This window comes from Alternaria incomplexa (assembly GCF_024043165.1).
Source record: "Alternaria incomplexa strain BMP 0042 chromosome Unknown scaffold_4, whole genome shotgun sequence".
Classification (NCBI taxonomy): Eukaryota; Fungi; Ascomycota; class Dothideomycetes; order Pleosporales; family Pleosporaceae; genus Alternaria; species Alternaria incomplexa.
Window position 1 is genome coordinate 1668072 of NW_026249853.1, and position 24216 is coordinate 1692287.

The 24216-nt window shown below is 51.6% G+C and overlaps 8 protein-coding genes across 8 annotated transcripts; 6 read left to right on the forward strand and 2 right to left on the reverse strand.

Annotated features, from left to right (window-relative positions):
- Window positions 1-691: 691 nt before the first annotated feature.
- J4E90_003786 (uncharacterized protein) lies at window positions 692-1983 on the forward strand (the record flags this gene model as incomplete). The annotated part of the gene is made up of 3 exons (XM_051433353.1): window positions 692-906; window positions 973-1337; window positions 1391-1983. 3 exons carry the CDS (start codon window positions 692-694, stop codon window positions 1981-1983), a joined length of 1173 nt encoding a protein of 390 aa, XP_051293251.1.
- Window positions 1984-2253: 270 nt separating this feature from the next.
- J4E90_003787 (uncharacterized protein) lies at window positions 2254-3174 on the forward strand (the record flags this gene model as incomplete). Its single annotated transcript, XM_051433354.1, has 2 exons — window positions 2254-2792; window positions 2991-3174. The coding sequence occupies 2 exons, from the start codon at window positions 2254-2256 to the stop codon at window positions 3172-3174; spliced, it is 723 nt and encodes a 240-aa protein (XP_051293252.1).
- Window positions 3175-4338: 1164 nt separating this feature from the next.
- Window positions 4339-4836, reverse strand: J4E90_003788 (uncharacterized protein; the record flags this gene model as incomplete). Its single annotated transcript, XM_051433355.1, has 1 exon — window positions 4339-4836. One exon carries the CDS (start codon window positions 4834-4836, stop codon window positions 4339-4341), a length of 498 nt encoding a protein of 165 aa, XP_051293253.1.
- A 444-nt stretch (window positions 4837-5280) lies between these two features.
- Window positions 5281-5691, reverse strand: J4E90_003789 (uncharacterized protein; the record flags this gene model as incomplete). The annotated part of the gene is made up of 1 exon (XM_051433356.1): window positions 5281-5691. The coding sequence occupies one exon, from the start codon at window positions 5689-5691 to the stop codon at window positions 5281-5283; it is 411 nt and encodes a 136-aa protein (XP_051293254.1).
- A 568-nt stretch (window positions 5692-6259) lies between these two features.
- On the forward strand, window positions 6260-7831 carry J4E90_003790 (uncharacterized protein; the record flags this gene model as incomplete). The annotated part of the gene is made up of 5 exons (XM_051433357.1): window positions 6260-6288; window positions 6351-6474; window positions 6530-6620; window positions 6669-6849; window positions 6901-7831. The coding sequence occupies 5 exons, from the start codon at window positions 6260-6262 to the stop codon at window positions 7829-7831; spliced, it is 1356 nt and encodes a 451-aa protein (XP_051293255.1).
- A 2888-nt stretch (window positions 7832-10719) lies between these two features.
- J4E90_003791 (uncharacterized protein) lies at window positions 10720-12734 on the forward strand (the record flags this gene model as incomplete). The annotated part of the gene is made up of 2 exons (XM_051433358.1): window positions 10720-10726; window positions 10759-12734. The coding sequence occupies 2 exons, from the start codon at window positions 10720-10722 to the stop codon at window positions 12732-12734; spliced, it is 1983 nt and encodes a 660-aa protein (XP_051293256.1).
- A 4587-nt stretch (window positions 12735-17321) lies between these two features.
- On the forward strand, window positions 17322-18274 carry J4E90_003792 (uncharacterized protein; the record flags this gene model as incomplete). Its single annotated transcript, XM_051433359.1, has 5 exons — window positions 17322-17341; window positions 17450-17524; window positions 17870-17913; window positions 17962-18181; window positions 18238-18274. 5 exons carry the CDS (start codon window positions 17322-17324, stop codon window positions 18272-18274), a joined length of 396 nt encoding a protein of 131 aa, XP_051293257.1.
- A 2389-nt stretch (window positions 18275-20663) lies between these two features.
- On the forward strand, window positions 20664-21248 carry SRE1 (sterol regulatory element binding protein, transcription factor Sre1; the record flags this gene model as incomplete). The annotated part of the gene is made up of 1 exon (XM_051433360.1): window positions 20664-21248. One exon carries the CDS (start codon window positions 20664-20666, stop codon window positions 21246-21248), a length of 585 nt encoding a protein of 194 aa, XP_051293258.1.
- Window positions 21249-24216: the final 2968 nt, after the last annotated feature.

The window sequence follows — 24216 nt, forward strand, 5'->3', positions numbered from 1 at the left end:
TGTAGCCACCAATATATCAAATATTCTCTCCATGTGTATCTAGCAAAGAGTCTTCTTCCGACGAAGCTTTCACGTGTTTCAGTCTATGTTTGGGGCAACTTCAACCGGAGACAAGAAGCATTATATTAGAAATCGAATGTGCAACTGAGGCCAGAATTTTTGCACTCTGGCTCGTCATGCACATTGCTGACGTGCTAATGTTCTTAAATCCGACAGGTGGTACCACTATCATGCTATCCTCGTCGACTCCACCAGAAATTCTACTGGATTCTCTGAGCGTCTCCGAATTTGAGGAAGGCACCAATCTTGGCGTCGCGTGCACTCGTCCGACACGTGAAGCTTGACGATGTTTTTGCTCGGACCTTAGCGGAGATAGCATCTACCATGCCCAAATATCCCCACATTGAACGTGGGAGACCTCGGGCTGCTGCCCCTCCCCCGTCTTAACGCCATCCGACAAAGATCGGCCCCGACAACCGTCGGCAGTCTCGAACTTGGACGCAATAGACGAAGAGACCGAAAATGGACCCTGAGGTACTCCAGCGTAACACGTCATATGCATGTAAAGCTTCAAGAGATATAAGAAGAGGCCGAGTCCTGCAATAGGCCCCTCACAATACCTCGCACTTCCGTCTCCAGCTCCTAAACTCTACTTACCTTTCTAAAGTTTACCAACAACAACTTCCTCAAGATGCCTTCTCCATTCGGTGACGCACCCAAGGCGGCGTCCCTCTTGGACTTCCACCGCGTCATGTCGCCCACTGCCGGTGTCCGCGTTTCTCCCCTTTGCTTGGGAGCCATGAACTTTGGTGATGCGTGGGAGGGCATGATGGGCAAGTGTGACAAGAAGACCGTGTTTGAGATTCTTGATTTCTTCCACAAGCAAGGTGGCAACTTCATTGATACGTGAGTCTCTCTAACTATGCTCCATTTGGAGACCTCGTGGTGAGATGGAAGTTAACACTGTCACAGCGCAAACAACTACCAAAACGAGGAGTCCGAGACCTGGATCGGCGAGTGGATGAAGGAGCGAGGCGTACGACACGAAATGGTCATCGCCACCAAGTTTACCACCTGCTTCCCTGACCCGAACAACTCTCCTCGGCAACGAATCAACTACGCTGGTAACAGCACGAAGTCGCTCCGCGTCTCGCTTGAGGCATCCCTCAAGAAGCTTCAGACTGATTACATCGATCTGTTGTACGTGCACTGGTGGGACTTCACGACTTCGATTCCTGAGTTGATGCAGTCGCTCAACGCCGTCGTCAACTCCGGAAAGGTTCTATATCTTGGAATCAGCGACACGCCTGCCTGGGTTGTCAGCAAAGCCAACGAATGTAAGTATTATCATATGACAAGCCCTGGCACCTGTGACTAACGAGATATTTAGATGCCCGCAACCACGGCCTCCGTGGCTTCAGTGTCTACCAAGGTCGCTGGTCCGCAGCCGAGCGCGACTTTGAGCGCGAGATCATCCCCATGGCGCGCGAGGAAGGCATGGCTCTCTGCCCATGGGGCGCCCTTGGTGGAGGCAACTTCACCACCGAAGAGAAGCGCAAGAACAACGAGCAAGGTCGTAACTTTGGCCCCGCTTCCGAGAAGCACATCGCAATCTCCAAGAAGCTCGAAGCCGTCGCCAACCAAAAGAAGACTCAGGTCACTAGCATCGCCCTAGCCTATGTACGCCACAAGTACCCCTTCGTGTACCCAATCGTTGGCGGCCGCAAGATCGACCATCTCAATGGCAACATCGAGGCGTTGGCGATCGAGTTGAGCGAGGAAGAGGTTGACGACATTGATTCCGCTGTTCCTTTCGAGATTGGCTTCCCAATGAACTTCCTCTTCGAGTTCAGTGGTAATAAATACAAGAACACCATGACCAGCTCGGACGTGGGTCTTCTGGCGTACGCTGGACCTCTGGAAAGTGTACCAGTACAGCAAGGCCCTAAGCCACACCCGCTTCAGGGACACGGAGGTAACTAAGAGCCCGGAAGCTAGATATCAGATGTAAACGATAGGGGAACCTAGGGCTTCATGCATGCATTAAAGTAGAAGTCTGAAAATTCAATGTTCATCAGTGAGACAGATGTGTTGCTTCGTAAATGATCCCTTCCCAGTCATTTCAATTGTTGGTGAAGACTCACCCTCACCTTCCTAGTACAGCCAATCAAAATCCAAGCAAGAGCCCCACTTCCACACTCTTTGCACTTTCCAATTCGCTCGCTCAATGCAGCACACCACAAAGCACACACCATGGACTCTCAACTCATCCCGTTATCCGATTTCAGACTACCAGACCACCCAAACGCTACATTAACTCTCAATGGCTCCCCTCTCAGCATCACCGATCCATCCAGTCTCACCCCCGAGACCACTAGCGAAAGCATTACCCCAGCAATCGGCCTAGCAACAGTCTTGTACAAATGGCATCCAAACGCACTCGCAGCCTTTCTAGATCTAGATGCCTGGTTCTCCTTGACATGGACACTAAGCATCGCCGAAGGCACACCCGAAGGATCGAAAATCGAAATCGGGCGCATAGGCAACCAAATCACTTTCGGGAGTCTGGATAGCAGCGGTGATAACTGGACATTGATGCTTACCTACAACATCGTTTTAGAGGGCGAAGAGAGAGGGAAGTGGACACCTAATCCCAAAGAGAGTATGTTGGGCGAGAAAGACGTCACGGATCCAGACGAGATTGAAAAGTTGGGCAGAGAGTTTGCGGAGAAGATTGTGAGGGAAAAGAGGTGGGAAACGGGGAAGAAGATGAAGCATAGATTCTTTGTGGAGTATGCGCCGATGGATGTTTGGGGTGATGGGATACCGATGAGTCCGCATTGGCTGTATTCTTCTCTCGATCTCTCGAAATGTACGGCTTGCAAGAAGACGGGTGTTGCGTTGCAACGATGTGGAAGGTGTGGTACGTCGACGTATTGTTCGGATGTTTGTCAGAAAGGGGATTGGGCTGTTCATAAAGATGTGTGCAGTATGAGTATGGAGGATAGGGGGCAGGCGATTAAGTTGTCGGAGAAGGGTGGGCTGATCAGGTGGGATGTGGAGAAGACGTATGCGAAGGAGGAGGGGGAGATGGGTGTCAATCCGAATTTTGAGACACCGCAGGTGAAGCGGAAGATGACGCAGACTACCGAAAGTAGTGAGAAGAGCAGATGAAGAGAAGAGAGCGATCCAACAGCGCGTCGGCCTCATCCGATAGCAGGGAAGAACTAGGATATCATTGTATTAAGAGATGGAAGGATACAAAAGTATGACTTTTGAAGGCCTATCCGATTGATGTCTCAAGTTAATACATCGCTTACATACGTCTGCTGTTGTCAGATCCGACGTTTGAAAGTGCCACACTTTGTTCTACGTAGATATGGACCTATACCCGAGAATTTCCCTATCATTTAATCTCCCTGGTGTTCCCCAGCTTAATAAGATTACATTAGTTTCTGCATCTCTCATCTACCCGAATGAGGGCTCTTAGTCCAGTGGTAAGACGCTCGGATGCAACGCTGGCCTGGCACTTAACCGTGTCAGTAGGGGTAAAGAAACCGGGCACACGCCATGGATTCGACCATCGGCCCCAGGGTAGAGTGAAATCTCCCTTCAAGTCTGTAGCAGACTAGATAATGCAGTTTTCGAGAGACGTGCGTTCGATCCGCATAGAGCCCGATGATTTTTGCGTCCTTGATCGTTTAGAATGCGGGCCAAGTGTCTTGGGTATCTTTTTCACATTTAAATGTGCTTGATATGATTGTGCAGCCACTAATCTCTCCTCCTGCCTGTGGGGAAGGGCTGGGTGGTGACAGTAGGTAACAATATTCTTGATGCTGGTTGTGTACACTGGGTGCGTATGTCTCTTGAGGTCTTGTTGCTTGCTTGCGGAGTCGCCCATTTTATCCATATACACCAAAGCGTGAAGTTTTCCAAGTCGACCGCCATCTGCTAGGTAAAGGTGCGCATCTGAAGTGATGTCCTTAATTTGTCTGGGCGCTGCGACTCGCCCGGAACTCTTTACACTAATAGTCCCCGGTCTTTATACATCAGATTGTTCATTCCCTCATCTGGTAACAGCCCAAAGAGCATTTGGTCTAATGGTATGACGCTCGTGCTAAACTTCCGTAGACCTTCTCAGGAGCGGGTACTTGATCGTGCCTTGGACTGTTGATATTGTTCTAGGTCCACTCTGTTTATAGTTGGTGCCATTCTGAAGCAGATGCGGGTGGAACGAGAGATCTAAGTTCGAGTCCTAGAATGCTCATCCTCTCTTTTGCTTCGTTGGTGGATGTAGCGCGTGTCATGGTGGTGGTAGTTCGGCATCGTTGTGGTACCTCACTTTTTGGCCTCCTTCTTCTTTTCTTTATCCCACTCTTTTTGCTCCTTCATGAACCTCTCCTTCTTGTCCACGTAGCCTTGATGCAGCTTGGCCTTCTCCCAAACCTCCCTGAAGATGATGCTGGCCTCCAGTTTCTCATCTTGCCCCTCGTGGCCCTTGCTTCTCTCTAGTTGCTCTCCGGTCTTCTTGTCGTACTTTCTTCCTCCAGCATGATTTGCATATCTCTTTGCCCTGGTCATTCCCATCTGCAAGAACTTGCGGGACATGTCCATACCAATGAAGTCATCCTTCTGGTCGTACTCCAGAAACTTCGCGTATATCTCAGACGAAGACTTTTGCGCGATGGCAGGTGTTTTGAAGCGCCATAAAGGAAGTATCTCGGACTTGTAGGGCTCGAATGTTAAAACACCTTGTTCGCCGCGGCCGATGCGATAGCTCATCCGCTGGGCTTTTGTCAGAGGTTCCGAAGGCATCTTGATCGCGTTCCTGATCATGGACTACTTTCTTGGATGCTGGTGTTCTGGTCAGAAGCGGTGGCAGCGAAGGGAGGTGGCTGGCGAGGGTTCATGACGTAGTGGGTTCACGCTACGCTACGCGCGAGCACGTTGCTTTCCCTTGCACTACCCAAAACGCGTCAGGGTCTCGCTGCATGCACCAGAGCACTGTGATGAACTCTTCTGATGCACGCCCTTCTGCATTCTTACGAATTGCAGAGCAGCATTGTGATAAACATGTACACACATAAGAGTGGATGTTGGGGTGTTCGACCAGGACTTGATCCTGCTTATATACAGTCTAATGCAATCCTTTCTAATATCGCGGTATATATACAGGTGGGTGGATGCAGTCGTCGCACTGGCGTGGCTGTCTTATCCCAGGTCTGTGGGCGCATGCAGCCGTGATACGTTTGTTTGTTGAATCTTCTCCCACGCCTCCTGTTATTGATTGTCGTTCTTTCCCCGGGGCTTGCACACCATCTTTTCGACTCGTTGCAAGATGGTCATTTGTTGCTCTTCTTTGCCCTCGTCATCTTGTACACCCAGCACCTGCCCAATCAAACCACCAGGCTTTGGCACTGGGCATTCCCTCTTCGCCGCCAATTTTTCTTCAATCAAGCGCTGTCTTCTCCGCTCCTCGCTCATGACGCCATTGCAACTCTCGTCTTCCGGCACTCTCCGCCGCCGTCTCCGCCTGTTCTCTCCTGTGGGGTCTGCGGAATCGGCGAGTGTGCGAGGGTCGACTGGGCAGGGTATCAGATGTGGAGCGGCGACAACGAGGAATGAGACCATGAGCGTCGTTCCAAAGAGCGAAGTCGTCATGCGCGACCGCGGGTGGAGGTGCGGAGGCATCTTGTGTGTGCGGGTTGAGAAATTAGAGAGCGGATTGTGGAGGCATCACTGGGCCTGGAGAGTCGTTAACAGCTGGTGGATAGAATTGCGGTAGTCGCCTAGAGCATACTGTGCCAATTGAGATGCCTCGAGCAGATGTGGACGGCGGGGGAGCGGGGTTGGCGGTGGTGATGGTGTTCTGGTGGAGTGAACATGGACGGCGGAGCTAGCAGCTCGGGCTTGGACCAACATCCCTGCGCATTCGCATGCCCGCTGTGGATCTCTCGCCCTCGACCTCCACCAGCCCACCACCTTGACTTGTTCACCTGCCAAAGAGCTCCCGCCCTTCAACATTCGCTATCTTCAGCTTAACAGTCCTATACAACTATCACATAGTCACGAGACCCGCGCATTCACTGCATCTGCAACGCGCCACACGCGTACCGCCACCCCGTACTGTTCGCGCCCACCAGAATCTTCCGTTACGAACAGCTCGCATAGCTGCAGACGCATTACGCACGCAATTGCCAACCGAAGACTTAATACGTCCCGAAAGCCCTGCGCGGGCATATAGCGCATAGCCGTCGCCATGAGCGCCGGTGGTAGCGACCTCGACAAGTATGGATAGCCACTCAACCGACTTGCATACGTACGATATATGGGGCTGACAACGATCGCAGAGCTATCCAGCAGCTTCGTGCATGTCGTCCGATACCCGAGAACCAAGTCCGAGAGCTATGCTACAAGGCACGCGAGCTGTTGATCGAGGAAGGCAACGTGGTTGGGGTGGATGCGCCAGTAACTGTAGGCGCCATACTGAGTCGGCACTTGGGCATAGCTAATCGCATGGCGTTGCTAGATATGTGGTGATATTCATGGCCAATTCCACGACCTGATGGAGCTCTTCCGGGTCGGTGGAGACGTACCGGACACGAACTACCTCTTTATGGGTAAGCCAATCGAATCCCGCCATGCTGCTCCGCACTGACTGTATGCAGGCGATTTCGTTGACCGCGGTTTCTACTCCCTCGAATCTTTCCTCCTGCTCCTATGTCTCAAAGTCCGATACCCAGATCGGATAACGCTCATCAGAGGCAACCATGAGTCTCGCCAGATCACGACTGTATACGGGTTCTACGATGAGTGCTTACGGAAATACGGAAGTGCAAACGTCTGGAGGTAGCTCGCAATATTGCGCTCTGGCTGTAGAGTCAATGCTAACACTGGCAGGTATTGCTGCGAAGTCTTTGATTACCTAGCCCTCGGTGCTCTCGTGCAAGGCGCCGCAACATCGCTTCAAGCTACCGATGGCCCCATAGCCGAGTCCAGCAACTCAGAGAACATGCCCGACATCGACCAAGATATCGAGATTGAAACGCTCAACGCGAATGGCGAGGTTATGTACCGCTACGCACGCAACTCAGACTCCCAGTCAAGCGCTGCCTCGCAAGTAAGCGCAAATATGGGCTCCTCGTCCCCCGTCGCTCCAACACCCGGACGAGTTGGCCCTGCAGGAACGGGTGCAACTTCGTCTGCTAATGGCTCAGCTCGGAACGATACCGGAGCCATCTTATGCGTACACGGAGGACTGTCACCGCTCGTCGACTCTGTGGATAAGATTCGGCTTTTGGACCGAAAGCAAGAGGTGCCACACGAAGGAGCTATGTGTGATCTCCTCTGGTCCGATCCCGATGAGATTGACGGATGGGGCCTGTCACCGCGTGGTGCAGGCTTCCTATTTGGAGCCGATATTGTCAAGACGTTCAACCACAAGAACGACCTCAGTCTCATCGCAAGAGCACATCAATTGGTCATGGAAGGTTTTAAGGAGATGTTCGACTCAACAATTGTCACTGTCTGGTCAGCGCCAAACTACTGCTACCGTTGCGGCAATGTAGCCGCCATCTTGGAACTCGGCGAGGATGGATCAAACGCTGGTTTCCAAAGGAGATCGAACGGCGACAGAGCAGGCGGTGGTGGAGGCTGGGTGCTAGGCTCAAACGCTGGACCAAACGGCGAGAGGCGACTGAGTTCCGTACTCAACGACACTTATCAGAAGAACAGGGACGGTCCAGGACGGCGGTACCGGGTCTTTGAAGCTGCTCCCCAGGACTCGCGAGGCATGCCGGCGAAGAAGCCAGTAGCGGACTACTTCCTTTGAGGACCGGCGACATCACCGCTGGAATTGGAGTTGAATAAAGCTTGAGGATTGGATACCATGCCTCGCTAGGCCATTCCCGCGTTGTTTATGGGATTGCCGTAGAGCACATCCTGCAATTGAGCTTGGGCGTTTGGAGTTTGCAATAAGAGTCCAATGAAGTTTACGGGGCGAAGACACCTGGCCCTTGATGCTGGATGAAGCGATATAAGACTCTATTGTTGCTATATCGTCACCCGACCAACGCTCATGTGCCGCCATATCTCTGTCATGTCTCCACTTCCCTCAGCGCATTAATCGTACAACAGAACTGACACCACTCCGTTCATGCCGATAGCCAACTCTGATGAAACCCTGGAACGCTGTGGGATGTTACGAAGATTGGATGCGACCACTCTCCCAAGCATAACGACATCTCACGTTATGCGTCGACGGCGTTGAGTGTCGACCTCATTACAGAGTCATCGAACTAACGCAAACGTTCGTTAGCATCCAGAGCCCAGATGTTGCGGTATCATCCCAGCTCCTACCGTGTACGGCTTTTACGTATCCCAAAGTCTGCAAGGACAACGGCACGATCATGGTTCGCGTTCATGTCTCCAAGCTCAAGATCTGGTATTCTGTCAGAAGCGAGGTTAGGCCAACGTTGAAGAGCAACCAACATACCGACTTCCGAGCGGGCGATCTGACGACGAGGCATAAGCCTGCGTATGAGGTATGCCAGGAGAGGGATACAGGTGGCTAGTAGGGTTACAAAAGCTATGATTGCTTCAATCGACCAGGAAGTCATGGCAGAATTGGTATGAGGCTACTGATAACAGTCAACGCTGAGTGTGAGGAGCGATGCGACGTTTGAGCAGGATTTGCTTTCGAGAAAGAGCGCATCCTCGAATCCGTCTTATCATATGCTCGAAAGCAGAATCTGCTATTGAAGCCTCTACAGGACCGGTAATGGTACTTTTGCAGGTTTTGCATGATTGGTCAACATGCGCTCCGCCTCCATTCAGCCAGGCATGACAGAGTGGGTCGTCGTCACAGAATCTCGCTTTATTCAGCCTTAGCCACTTGTGGTCATCATACAGCCCAAGATTTTGTTGTGTGATGTGCTAGACATCCGTGGCGCTCGCAGGTTTTGCACAATTGGTCAGTCCCGCCAAGGATCGTTGCCCCATTTACAGAATCTTGCGGCAGCGCCTTGCAGCCAGGCTTTTGCATGATTGGTCGGCTATTACGCAGCTGACGGAGGTAGGGGAATCGAAGTCGTGTTGTTGGTGAACCACAAGACGTGGCGCACCGGCGCAGCATGCGTAAGGCACGGCTTGGAACACAAGCTTGACCGGTCAAGTATTTAGGTATGCTCCAAAACCTTCAGCCTGGTCGTTGCCCTGCTTTTTCCTCTCTTCTCCTCAGCCTAACGCTTCGCTGAACAAGATGAATAACACTGTCAAGACTGACAGACTCGATGAAGCAATATGGCATCGCCATCGCACAACGATCGAGAACCTTTACTGGGAAAAATCACTCGACAAGATCGATTTACATATGAGGAAGAGTCATGGTTTCATCGCGAGGTACGTCGTATCCCACATCACAAATCAATGAAGGCTAAAATTGAGCAGTAAATCACAATACGAAAGACATTTCCGCAAATGGGAACTACGGAAGAATCTGACCACTGCCGAATGGGCAGCCACCATCAGATATTTGACGAGGAACTCCATTGAGCTTGAGCAAGTTGAAGTGTTGTTCAAAGGACGCGAGATTCCTCAAAACAGAGTTTTGCAGGAGATAGCCCGACGCAGCTCGCTTGTTAACACCCTACACGATGGTATGTTTATGTTTGAATCTGGTAGTCTAGTGCTCATCGCACTTAGGTCCTCATAGGCTTCCCAAAGACATCACCGTACGCCCACGATCACGCGCCCCAACCATCGACACCGCGAACGGCCTTCAAATAACACCAGCTCTTGCCGCAAGCTCGTCTTCCTCAATGCAATCCGAACCAGACTTTAGTCTATTCACGATCGCCTCGCCCCCCATGTATAGCCTCAACCTGAACAGGCCCACCCTTATTCCGCAGTATAACTTGCCATTTTCCTGGACGCATTGTATCAATTTCGGCTCCATCGAGCAGAGTCTCTTCTCCTCCCAGCAGTTGGTGAAATGGAAGAAGCCTTCCAAGATGCAGCTCGATGCGATCTTCCATTCAAAATACCGACTGCTCGTGGATAATACATATGGGAGCCACTGTACAACACTTCCCCTCTACGCGATAGCGTCACTCGCCAACAACGTATCGTCGGGTGGCTGTACAACTTCGAATGACGCGTACCAATTGTTAAAGGCGCTCCCTCTGACTGACGTTTCACGAAGTTTGAAGGCCATCCCGGCTCCAATTCTGGATGCTCTCAAAGAAAGAGTGTTTGCTACTGCTGTCAGTGTTGGGGATGTAGATCTTGTGTCGACCATGTTGGGGCTGAACATGGATCCTCGCGAGAAGATCATGACGGACTCGTGGTATGGGTCGAAACCCTACTACCCACTTCAGATTGCTGTAGCTTCAGGTCATTCCGAGGTTGCGAAAGCACTCAGTTTGCACATGTGTCGAGGAGCAACTCAATCACAACTCGAGGAACTGATTGACCATGTTTGCGAAGCAGAGATGTTAATTGGTTCTCCTCCCTCCGGCGGCGGACTCAGAGATACAGAAAGGACAGAGCTGATGTGCATGTTCCTTAATGCTGGAGCCAGGCCTAATCGTAAATGCCTCGGAAACGATCGTTACAATGTCTCTGTGGCGTCTCTTAAACAGCTTCTGGAAGCCAAGATGGTAGGAGTCGCCCCATGGCTGGAAGCAGGCTTGTTGAAACACTATTTCAGGCGCAATAGCCATGGGCAGTGCGTGGACCACCGATATAAATTGGCCAAAGAAGTTCTACAATTCGTTTCGCACGACGAACAGCACAGTCTGCCAACAACATACCCCGGACTTAAGACAGCTATTCTAGGCGCACTGCACGTCGCTCTCGATTACCGCAACGAAGAGGCCTTGGAGATCATTCTGGAAAGATTCACTCTTTTGGGATATTGCCTTGACGACGGTGACGCTGGCATGAGCAATATCAGTGCGCCTGGCTTCACGGACAGAAGAGTTCTGGAGGCGTTGGAGAACGCAAACTGGACTTTAGCAGCGAATCTGATAATAGCACAAAAGTCCAAGGCAAGTCTATATGACTCTTATTCGTATCCGATGCAATGTCAGGAGCTCAAGGATGCCCTTAAAAAGCTGGACTTAAGGCTTGCATACCACTGGTATGGCCGAATCAGTCAACCTTACAAGGACCAGTTCCTAGACGCTATACTCAAACTCGCGATCAGCCTCCACGACTCCGCTATAGCTATCACCATCATCGAGGATATGGAGGAATACTCCCAACGAGGCGCAATGGGTGTCGCAGCCCTACTGGAACATGGTCAGACCGCAATAGTCAGTTCCATTCTAATGAGACACCCTGCGTGGAAGTCTGCATTAGACTCTGCGAGTGGGCCCAACGACTTCGGCGCCTTAGAGGCAATGTTCTTCCACGGTTCAGCAGTGCCACTCATTACGAATCCAGAGGCAGAACATGTTGCTCTCACACTGGCTCAACTGCAACTGTGTTTCCGGATCGTTGCTTACCATGCCATGGAAAAAAACGATTACAAACTATGTACATGGCTGTTACAGGTCGGTATGGAACCTGACGAGTTTCATCTACTTTGGAATGAAGATTACGATTATAGGGATCTTTCAAATTGGAGTGAAAGGATTCAAGTTCAAAAGCATCCAGTTATGCACTGTTCTTTGCCCGGGGGAATTGGTAAGGCGTTTGATCATGGTGAAAACCCTCAGTTCACGCTGCCTTCGCTTCTTGCCGTTGCGGCCGAGCAGAGCAATATACGTTGGTTGAAATACCTTGTGACTGAAGGCATCTCTGTCGTGGACTCGATGGCGTTATGGCGAGCAATCAAGTCGAGGGCGACTATCGCCACACTCCGTTTCCTCATAGACGCAGCAAAGGCTAGGAAATCTTCAGCTGAACGAAGCTACGGTATTGCAGCACTTCGCCAAGCGATTCGGTACCGCGACATCTCTAGAATCGACGTTCTGTGCGGTGCTGTAAACGTCGATGAGATCGGGTCATTTACTGAGGAGTTTCTGGGAGGGGAATCTGCTATCAACCCCTTAGGTGAAGCGATAATCGCGGACGACTCCGAGACGGTACAGCTATTACTGCGTCATCGTGCTAGTCCGAACGCATACGTATCCTTCGATGGCTTGATGTTGGGGCACATCACAAGTCACATGCGACGAGTAACTCCCTTGCTGGCCGCTATCGACGTACAAAGTCTTCCTCTAGTAAAGATACTGGTGCAGCACGGAGCAGAGCTGCAGTACACAAGCAACATGGGTATCAGCCGCACGCCTTTGCAAAGAGCCGCCGAGACGGGTAGCTTCGAAATCGTGGAGTACCTCGTCGACCAGGGTGCCATCATTGATACAAACCCAGTCTACTCGGGCGGTACCGCTTTGCAACTAGCTGCTATGAACGGGTTTTGCGGCATCGCAGCTTTCCTGCTTGAGCACGAAGCCGATCCACACTACGCGCCGGCTAAAGGCCATGGCCGAACTGCCTTTGAAGCAGCAGCAGAGTGGGGTCATGTCGACACAATGTCGCTTTTGATGCAGTGGAAAGTCGACCTCGATGCGCAGTTTGGGGAACCTCCCGAAAGTCAGTACGAGCGGGCTCGGCGGTTTGCCGAAAAGAACGGTTTCATGGCGTCAAAGCGGTTCGTTGAACATCTCTATGGGCAAAGGACGAGAGACGAAAGTTGGCATGCGGGTTTGGCGTTGGATTGGATGTGATCGATCTGCTGATAATGCGGAGAACTGCGGACATCTCTAGGATGCGTCTTGGGTTAGTTGGAATAGAGTGCGCCACTCATATATTACCCAGGTTTACAAGTGAAATATACTTGCTAACTTGAGGGTCGGGTGTGGACTTGGCGATGGCTGAAGGATCCAAACTAGGACGTCTCATTAACATGTAGCTATAAGCTCAGCTCACTAGTATAGCTATCACCTCGTTCTCTCGACGCTTTTTCACTACAATCCTCCATGTGAACAAGTTCGACCTCCTCGTCGTTTTCCTCGTGCCGCACTGCAAAGGTTCTGGTGTATGTGATCGTGTTGGGTTCAACGGCCTGGCCTTCTTTCCCACCTCTGTCACTTCTCAACGTATCTACGATCTGAGTTGTGCCACGACTTCTTCTACTACCGTTTCCGTTCGCGCTGCTTCGCTGGGTGCTTCCTTGTATCGAGCTGATGACCGTAGGGATTGCGCGGATGAAAATCAGGCGGAGAGTCGGGATGCAAGCGCAGATTACTCCGACGTGGAGCTCGTACATAGACCACAGGACGACTTTTGCTTGCTTCCATGTATAGTTGTTGTCCCCGTCGAAGAAAAAGAGCGATTTCAGGCGGAGGATGGACACCACTGTGACACTGCGGAAATGTAAGCTTGGGGCTAGATGATGTAATGTGGGCTGCAAGGGCACTGACAAGGTACCAAGAGAGAACATCAATGCCACGCCGAGCTTCTTCACCCATGTCATCTGGAGATGATAGACCTCGTATAGAGGAATGGCTATCATCCAGAGGTCCAATAAAATGCCTATAATGGCATGCATCCATACTACCGCATCCATGTTGAGACATTGTGTTGGTCTTTCCATGTCCCATGCGTTCCAGAAATCGCTAACCTACATTGCCAAGGACGAAATTAGCTGGTGTACCATGAATCTCGTGAGTAAGCTTAACGTACCGGTAGACATGGGATCGCGGCGGGAATGAAAATGGAGAAGGTCCATAGTCCAACAAAGACAATAGTCCCCCACAAAAGCTTTACTGTTCGCCGTCTGAGGAATATCCGTAGGAAGAAGAAGAGGAGTGTAATCTTGACCAAAGCAGCCTGAATGAGGTATAGTAGAGTGACGACGTATAGCCAGCGTATAAAGTTATCGATGTGGTCAAATGGGACGTTCCAAACGTCGACACCGATGCCATTCGGAAGCATACACCTGTCGACAATAACGACAGAGGGTATGGCTAGAAGCACCGTGAATATCACAAGGAAGTCGTCCCAGTTAAGCCCATTGACGTTGAACAACGCGTGGTAACCGAAGCGCAAGAGGATGCAGGAACCCGTCACCACGGCCAAGACGATGTTTGCGACACGCAGATGGGTAATTTCCGAGCGAACAGGCACGTCGCAGAGAGCTGAAGTTACGTTCTTGGTGGCTGGGAGAGTGCTGTAAGCAAACATTCAGTGCATGGCGGCGAATTGAACTTACTCAAGCTCTCCTTCACCGTACACGACGAAATTACGCATTTTTCCGCTGCACTCTGGAGCTTAGCGTTGGCACATACGCATTGCTTATCCGAAAGTTGGCAGGGTGAATCAACTACAGCTGTCGCCAGGCACAATTGCTAAAACCATCAGCCCCATATCATTTGGCCCATATTGGCTGTTACATACCGCGCAGCTTGGAAGCGAGCCGATCGCCTTGAGCGCGGCGGCGTCTTGTGCCACCCCGATCGAGGCCCATGCCGCGAGGACCAGTAGTAGGTACAGCGGCCATCTCATGTCTCGTCACGTCCGGCGACACACAGTATCCAAGTCGAAGTCGTCTGGCAAGAGGTGAGAACAAAGAAGGAATCAACGTTCTAGCAAAGGGGCCTTCCCGTTGCAAGGCCGCGACTTGTACATATGCTAGAAGGCCTTAGCATGGCTGATCCGATCCGCCTCGTGGCTTCCTGCAGCGTTGCGTGCTAACAAAGTTAAAATGTGCGGTACCCTTGAGTCTCCCAACCAGAGGAGCCGCACCCCTCAACGTCGTCCAACGGTTCCGTGCTCAGCTGAACTGTCACCTGCGCAACCCATTTAGAACGTTTCTTGGAAGAAGTAGACTTGTGACTGCATGTGTGCTGTACAGCATGCTGAACGCATCGAAGATTGTTATGAAGTCGCCAACATTCGCGCCCAAGGATTTTGGGACACATGGGCTAGGCCGGTACCCTACATAGAGCTGGCTTGTTAAACTTCGACGGTCCAGTCCACACGTCACAGACCAGCCGAGGCAGTGCTAAGGCCCAAGGGGATGTCGGGAGGTGAACTAACGATGTCGCGCAGTTTGTGCGATCATGCGCGATTCGTTCTTACTTCCACCCTAGGACAGCCAGATCGAGATGGTGAGGTAGAAGTCTCGGGCGCTTCTAACCGCTTCAAGGAGTCATCGCCCTTCATCGAATATCCGTAGTGGTCGTCTCAGTCCTTGCAATGTGCTCTCCATATGTGGTGTAACTCAGGGTTATGCTGATTTTGGTGGCGCGTTCTCGTGGTGGCCGTCTCCGCGCGGAGTAAGCCCCGAACGGTGGTTCCTGCCGCTTTGCTAGCGCGCTACATGGTTGGGGTGGCCCGCTCACGTCAACGCCTCGCGCTTCCACCACAGCTACTCCATATCGGTACCCGTACGACGTTTGTCCAATCGCGAAACGGCTCTAGTGGGGGTCTTGTACGAAGCGAGACGAGAGGTGGCAAGGAAACTCTATAAGAGATCAACAACCCCAATGCGGTTGCTCATGCCGAGGCTTGCCAGATACTTTGGTCATTGGAGGGCGAGTATAACAAGAAGATTACGACATCGAATCCAAAGCGGAGGAAACGCATGGCGAAAGAGCACTCGTTGTTACGTTGATTGTGTCCAAGAGTGTATGGAGCAATTCGCCTTCGGAGTCACCGACTCGATTGCTCTTACCCCCATCAAATGTACACCATCTTCAGACTGGACCGCATCGCTGTCCATGCAGAAACGTCCTTACGACTGCTTAGTAGCCGCCAGACACCCGCTCTTAGCATGTTCATGGACTCTTCCGCCCCAGTACATTACTACCATTCCATGCATTTGTCCAAGCTAGGGACGACCTGTCAGGTACGCACGAATCGCGTGAAGTATGCGGCAAAGCAATGCACTTTAGCCTACCGGATCTATGCGACCTTTTGAAAGAATGGGTTCCCAGTCGAAGAGGCCGCTCATTGCGTGCTAACATTGCAAGTAATCTCGTGGCGTATAAACTAGACTGTAGACTGAGAGTTAGTTCTGCTGGGCTCGGACAAGCCCGACTATCCTCCCAGGAGCCTCAAACTGTATCAAGGGACGGCTGAGTTAGTACTTTGACGCAATGCAGGCGTACCCGATGCCTCACGTCCCGTACACGTGGAGCCGAGTGCGAGGGCCCATCGTTAGGTAGGCTTGTGCTTAGCTTGCTTCCAACAATGGTACAGCACGGCGCGGCAGGGCGCGATTGCCATTGAACAACTCGATAACATGGCGAAAAGGGATCGAAACTTTCTTGGAACACTGCTGTCCTGAGCCAGGTTCACGGATATGCTAATGCAGGCGACATGTCGACATCCCCTCTTTTTATAGCAAACCAATAGATACAGTAGGTTTAGAATGCTGGCGAGTCCTGGTAATCGTGAAGGATGTAGAGCAGACAAACTCTACTACTGCGATAACGACGAAACTTCGCAAACAGTGTGATCGTGAGGCGGTGTACTTCTACTTAGCCGTTGACAGATTGCTAGAATAGTCGTTTGTTGTCGCAGACCCAAACCCCCAGAAATCGGTGGTGCTATAGGAAGAGAGACACGGCAAGCATTATATTCATTAGACTAAGATATCAAAGACATAAAAGACGGTAAAGAATGGAGATACCATTTGGGGTCAGCTGCACCTCGCAGACACTCGCATCTTGTACAGCCTCACTTGTCACGCATCTCTTGATAGTCACCCGCCATAAAGTACAAAAAGAAAAGCGCAAAAAAGAGCTGAACATGCTCCTGCTCGAACTGGGTTCGTGACAGACTGACTGGCAAAAACACACAACAGCGGGGACCTAAGAACACGAATACGTCCTGTCCAGCGTGCAAGCGGGCAAAGACTGAAGGCCATGAGGAGAGGACACCGGGTCCAACAAGTAACTCACAGCTCTTCCATGTATGCAGTGCCACTACTTAGGGTGAGTCTGTCCATCAGTTCAATGTGCCTATATTTGAATGCCAGAGACATAGTCAAGAAAGATGTGAATGTTCAAGCAGCTGAACTACCAAAGGCCATATGTTGAAAGACAAAGACGAGCAGTGTTGAACCTGGAAGAACCCCTTGGTCGCGCGTCGGCCAATGAGAGCGGGTATGACGTTTAGCGCGGGAGCTTGGCTGTGGTTCCCTTGCAACGTCTCGTCGCAAGCCGACATTGCGCAGCACCAACCGTACCCACGAGCTCTATCACAACCAGCTGCATCTTCCATCTCGTCCCATCCGCCTCCGCCCCAATCCGTTGCGCCCAGTCGTCAAAGTGCGGTTCCCACACCTCGCCGGTCAATCGTCCGCCATGGATTTCTCAGACATCTTGTAAGTCGAGCTCGAGCTGTGCGAAGCTGTCCTGAAGCTAGGCAGCAGCTTTCCACAGAGCCATTGGGGTTTGGGAGTGTCGAGGAGCATAGCTAACTGGGCTTGTAGTCGCATGGTGAATTTCGCCGTGGCCGTATTCGTGGTCCTCGGTGGTATCGCGAAGTTGTTTCCCTTCAACGACTTGTGAGTGTACCCGGCGCCTCCATCGGCAATCCAGCCCCGTCGCATCGCTTCTCACCGTCGTACAACCTCGGGATGGCGTACTATATTTGGCGAACACATAATGGCAGCCGCGTGTGGATCCGGAGAAGAGTGCAAGCTGTCAGTCAAAGGACACTCGCTAGCCTGGTCCATGTCTGTCTGGGCCTGCGCTGGGCCTGAATACCATACACGCGAATGTGCGCATCTGTGACGACGCACAAGCATCGTACGGACTGGGATTGCACCACCAGTCATGCCACCCGAAGATCGCGAGCGAAGCACACAACCACATCAAATGGCCTAGGAAAGCGCTGACAGTCTGCGCAGCTCTCACATCATCCTCGGTGTATACCTGATCATATTCGGTCTTGGTAAGGTCCAGCGTCCTTACGCAACCACATGCCGCTGACAAGCAACAGGAACTGCCCTCCTCGAGTTCCAGATTCCCCAGCAAGTGGCTCGCTATGCCTCGTTCATGTTCTCTTTCCTCGGCCGCGGCATCTTCTACATCTTCATCGGCTCCGTCATTGTCGGTGAGCGCTGGTTCCGCATTGTGCCAGGCACTATCGTTGGCATAATCGGTGTGGGCTACGCTGCTCTGGAGTTCATTCCTTCTATTGAGCCCCCAGCGAACATGCGGTACGGCTCCAACACACTTTGACAACGTGTCTTTCATGTTACTGACGATATTTCAGTGATGCTGACGCTGGTTGGGGCGCTGAACAAGTCTAAGTCCGCAGCTTGTGGACAGGAGGACGGCGGTCGAAGAGTCCTGATTCGTAGATCGCTCGCCCTGTCTAGGCTCGGTAGAAACATCGTCGCGCGCTTATCATGTATTAAACCAAGTATTACATGTTATGGACATGTCTGGCGTAGAAATGGTCTGCGGACCCTGACGGAAAGGGTTGGCTCTGTGCATTGTGTTGGATTTTCAAGGTTGGCTCGATGATCATACCCAGGTTTTGGTTACATGGGTTGGGGAGGAACTTTTGGACAGTCGGTGTATGATAGGTTATCTGATCTAAACGAGGCTGTAGTCGTCACACGTGTTCGCTTGTCTGTTTAGTGTCCGCAGTGCATGAAGCGAAGAGGCTACTAAGGCTTGCATTGCTACTAGTGCATCATGATGGGGCTCATTGCATTCCATGATAGGTCTTCAGATCTCATGTGTTGTAGTTTGTATAGTCACAATAACGATAACGCCATTCTGGACGAGCTGTTTCGCCCCCCTTCGATTGGTGCGAGGCTGCGTGAGTGGCGTGCGGAGAGCAACCATTACAAATCGCTAGTGGTAGGCGAGACGGATCTGATCCGCCGACAGCTGGTCTATGGCGAGGCTCAAGTGGAGTCCAAGACTGATAGAGCCGATTTTTCCTTTTTCTTGCCGCCGAGCCCATGTATCGGAGATAACGACGTCCGACTTGCATTTGAATGCATGTACCTGAGGGTTGGTTGGCTCTGCATCCAAAGATATGCAGGTGCGACGCACGCGTCGAGTGCTCTTTCGCCGTTCCTGAGCTTGTCTTATGGCTATGGCCGCCGTGGACGTGCTCTCAGGGTTGTCGCGCTAATCCTCGGCTTAGAATAGCAAAGTCTTGATTGGCCACCGCCGCCCATTCACCGCCTAAGAATTACAGCTTGTACCGCACCAGCACCGCCAGGCCAGTAGGCAACTTGCGCAGAATTATGACGACGGGGATCCCGAGCGCACCTGATATCCTCCCTTGCTAGACCCATCATTCTTATAGTCGTTTGCCAGCCATCAGTGTGCCACACCTCCTAAAGGTTGCCCAGGTGTCTACAAAGGCCCGAAGACCCGCATATCACACCAAGTCACGTTAGCGCCTGCTCCAGATTGACCTTCACCCTGATCGGATATCAGATCTAGCCGATAGCAAAGTCCGAACACTTATTTGGATCGAGCAGCTCCAGTTCCCGGGCTGTAGGAACCGATTCACGAAATCTAGGCAACAGTGTGTCACCACGGCCGTAAGCCCACTCTTCTTGCACGCACACCCAAGGTTACCGAAGACTGGCCTCATGGCACATCCTCCAGGGAGCGGGGGCACCTCTTTGGCTCCAACTCCGACACATCCGCATCATCTATCGCGAGAAACGAGCAAGGACGAGCTAGAGATGGCTGAGAGTCTACGATTACTTAACCAGGCCCACGAGCACCACAGACCGCGGACAGAGACTCCGTCACAGGAACAGCAGCAGATTCATGGCCAGGACGACCAAAGACATGAGATTTATCACTCACTCGAGGATGCGGTGCCCATCTCAGAGCAACCGGCGAACCCGGCAGACTCGACATCTCTACAACTGCCCAACATGAGCTATGACGCATCCAACGCGCCTGTTGCCGGACAAGTCTGTAGGTACGTTGTCTGAAATTTTGCTGTGTGCTTGCCACCACTCAACAGTCGCCCGATTACAGTTGAAACCAGATCTGCAGAGAAGACGCTAACGGACCGAAGTAACTGCAAGACAACACAAACGCCGCTTTGGCGCCGATCACCAGCTGGAGAAACTGTGTGCAACGCATGTGGCTTGTACATGAAAGCGCGGAATCAATCACGTCCAGTGAATCTCAAACGCAACACTCAGACTCAGCCGATTATGCCCGTGCAGCAAAGCCCAACTCCGAGCCCTTGTGACGGCAACCGAACGTCACCGGGGTCCCTTGCGGCTTCGCCCCGAGTTGCGACCTACGTTGCTGCAGACCAGATGACAGCCGGTACATGTCCTGGTGGAGGCCGATGTAATGGCACTGGCGGTCAACAAGGTTGCAGTGGCTGCCCAGCGTTCAATAACCGCGTGTCCAAAACTGCTAAATTTGCATTGGCCCAGGCAAATGCTGCATCGAGTGACGGAACAAACGGGACAGACGCTGCATCCAGTGCAGCGGCAGCAGCAGCTTCTACAAGTGCTATTCCCGCATGTCAAAACTGCGCAACTACGATCACACCACTTTGGAGACGGGATGACGCTGGTCACATAATATGCAACGCCTGTGGTAAGTCTGTTAGAGGTACTGAAGAATAGGACCATCGGCGATAACTAACTCCAATTCGCAGGACTCTACTACAAGCTGCATGGAACACATCGCCCTGTCGCAATGAAGAAGCAAGAGATCAAACGCCGGAAACGGGTCGTACCGGCTGGTGACACAGGCTCCCAAGCAGCGCCTTCTGTTGCCGACTACTCCCCACCGCAGCGTCCGTCCCAAACCCCAGCATTCGAGCATTCCGTTTCCCCAGACCCGTCGACGGCGCTAGAATCTCGAGAAGACTATACACCCGAACCTAGAGGACCAATTGCCGTTGATTTCACCCACTATTACGGTAACGCTTCGGTAACCTCAAATCCGGCCACTCTTATACCGAATACACAACCCAATGCACCATCGCCCCGCAAGCGCAGTCGAAGTGCTACCCTGGACCCAGAAGAGACCGCCAACCCCATGCCTCATCGACCGAACGCCATCTCTTCGATATTGAACCCATCCCAAGCCGATGTGAACGCCAATATCGACCCGTCGCTATCTGTGCCACTACGTCCGAGTGCGGGCTCGTCACCCAATCCCGGAGTTTCGCAAGAAGAGAAGGCAGCTAGAAGGGAAAGACTGAAGAAAGAAGCGGAGGCTATGAGACAAGAATTAGAGAGGAGACAGAAAGAGTTAGACGAGCTGGAGAACGACTGAGGTGTTTGGAAGTTGTCATTCGAAATGCAGCAGCAGAGCTGAGCACCGAGGTTTCGCGAAAAGCACTTGCGCCAAAAGCGGTTCTGTTTGTGTGATGGCATACACACTTTCTTCATATGCACAGGTCACGATGGGTTAGACGACGTCTAACGATGTATGGGACGCGAGTGTTCATTATCACTATCGTCTCGTCATGGGTACAAGGCGTTAGTCTGGCGGTGGAGGAATACTCTATCTTTTCACGACAGTTTCACGAATACCACAATCATCAAGGCACCGGGCTCTGCATCGTAGCTTAGTCATACTGTTATTTCCTCGAATTATACACTATCGAGGCCATACGTTCCAGACATACAAGTAACAACTGTCGTCTCACAAACGGTTCGATAGTCAACAGCAGTGACACGCTGTATCGTTCGTGTAGTGATCTCGAGAACAATGTCGTTTTTGCTATCTGCTTCAATACCTGACATTATCTCCGAATTAGTTGAGTTCGTACAACACGCTCATGAGGTTACTGGAGTGCATGTTGATGGTCAGGTTCATCACCTCCTTCTTTTCAGACGTTAGGCCTGTTGAATTTGACATAATAGTACCGCTTATCTACGTTTTACCAAGCAGAATAGAAATATCACTTCCGACAACATCACTTCGACTGCCCGGGCAGCCACTCGGCCGCAGCGCAACCTCGCTTTTGCCAACGTGAAACCCACTCAATCAGACGCTCAACAAGTCGATGTCAAGGTCAAATGCGCTGCTTTCGCATCCACGTAGCAGTAGGTGACTATGAAGCGATGTGCGTACACATGAGGTCAGTGCTACATAGGGCTCACGTTCGAACTTCAAGCAATTTTAGACGGTGCAGCTCTAGGATTTGACTACATCGGTGTGATGGAACGAGACCATCTGAATCTCACCAAACTATAATTCAGTGACAGACTGGCTGCTTCAGTCTGGTCTGGTAGGCCATCGTCTGTTCTCAGATTCAGATTCTTTTCTTTGCTGATGGTAGCTAGAGCTGCCTCAGTGCAGCACGAGAGCGCTTTATGAGAAGTAGAACGATAATCAGCACTCGTAACACTCACGCAATCGGAACTGTGTATATGTGGCTTCTCCATGGACGTTGGTCAGACGTACCGCATATAAGCACATATCGGCCCTTCTGCGATCTACGCTCACGGAATCTCGTGCCCATCGCTATCTCGCCTCTGGCTCTTATCGCATACAATTGCGATCTTCAGATTCGCGAGCGAGATGATCGGAGAGACAATGCGGTTCCCTCCATCCATCGTAGTGGTAGTACCGACGGGCCGTGCCGTATTGCACAATGAGAAATCAACATGTGCGTCGATCGTTTCCGAGAACAGTGGATGATAGCTTTCGTGCTTAATAATGGCAACGTTTCTTTTGGTGCTAAAGTTACGAAAAAGACATTGTGTCTCCGGAGGTTGACAATGGTGAGGTCAATGGCGTATGCGGACGGAATTTCCCGAGTGTGCAAGATAGATGCGAACCGAAAGCCGGGTGTTGCCAGTGTAGAAGCATGTCCAGTCTGAAAGAATGTGTAGAACTACTCATTACTTATACAAACATGCGATGCTGCAGCCATGCGTTCAAGAAGTCGAAGTGTGGGGTGAATATGCGCGATATAACAAAGAGGAAGGAGGAAAAGACGTCATACCCAAACAACGAGAACACGACGACGACGCAACCCGCCAGCACAGACAGGTCGAGCTAGGTGGTAACAGACTTCTACCATGATCCGTCAGCATCGTACTTTTTGGTACGCATCTTACCACCGCGCCGCAAGTCTCTGTCTATTGGCTGGCGTTCAGCACCGCGTTTCGACCTACAATCCACGCTCTGGAGCGGCAATTGCCAGAAGCAGCAATAAAGCAGGGACTTTGGATCTCGATACCAAAGTGTGAGATCGAGGATCGTGAGTTTGGGTTGTGAAGCGACGGCTCTACCTGATGCCGTTCCAATCAGGTCCGAAGCTGGGGTGTCGACTGGTGTGGAATCGACGATGAAGACAAAGCACTTGGTAGTAGCGCTGGGGTCCGAGTCACGCTGCACCACGGATGGATGTTGATGTGGGTGCATTATGAAGATGTATATCAAGTGCATTCCGGCTCCAGACTTAGTAGACTGACTGCGTCGCCTTTTCAAGCTCTTTAATCGCGTTCATGGCGGGGAAGTTGTGATGTACGGGACGTTCAATGTGGTTCCCGCACTAGGCCTGTCAATCCGCTAACGTCAGGGTCTAGATCCCTCCGCTGAGTGCCGATCTGTGCGATATATGTATGTAAGACGCTCACCTCCTCGGCGTACCTTTTACAGTTGCATCAGCTGCGCGTCATGCTGTCGCATTATTAGCTAAGGTTGCAGGGCCGGCCTGCGGGAGCTGCCACATGGGAACATGTGTGCAGGTACGGGCCGGTAACGATAGTTTAGCGCGGGTGGACCGACAGCCTTATTTTGAGATTTGGCTGCAGTGAGGCCGTGTTGGTGGAAATTCTGTGATAGACATTTTCAGAGCAGGCTGTGTTGTGGGAGGTTCGTAATATACCCGAGGCTCCAATCGCTGGCGATACAAATTACACAAGTCTGATCATGCTGAACTTCAGGGTAGGAGCAAGAGCTTACTATTTTCCGATGCAAATGGTGTACAGCTATCATGGGCTCTTCTTTACATGATCTCAATTGCCTTCACATCTCTGGCACAAGCGTGGTGATTGATACGGAACATAGCTCGTAACTGCTCTGATCAGATGGAGCCCAGCCTGATTTCTGCTTACATGGTCCAGCTCCGTGTGAACGACGAAAGGAGACATTCATTGGAACCTGTGCATAAGCGAGCTATTGTGGGCATCCCGATATCGATCATCCGCCATGCAGTTTGCGCACGGATGGGGAAAGAGACGTATGAACCTAGGGCCCGAGGCTCTCCACAGCTCGTCTTGACAAT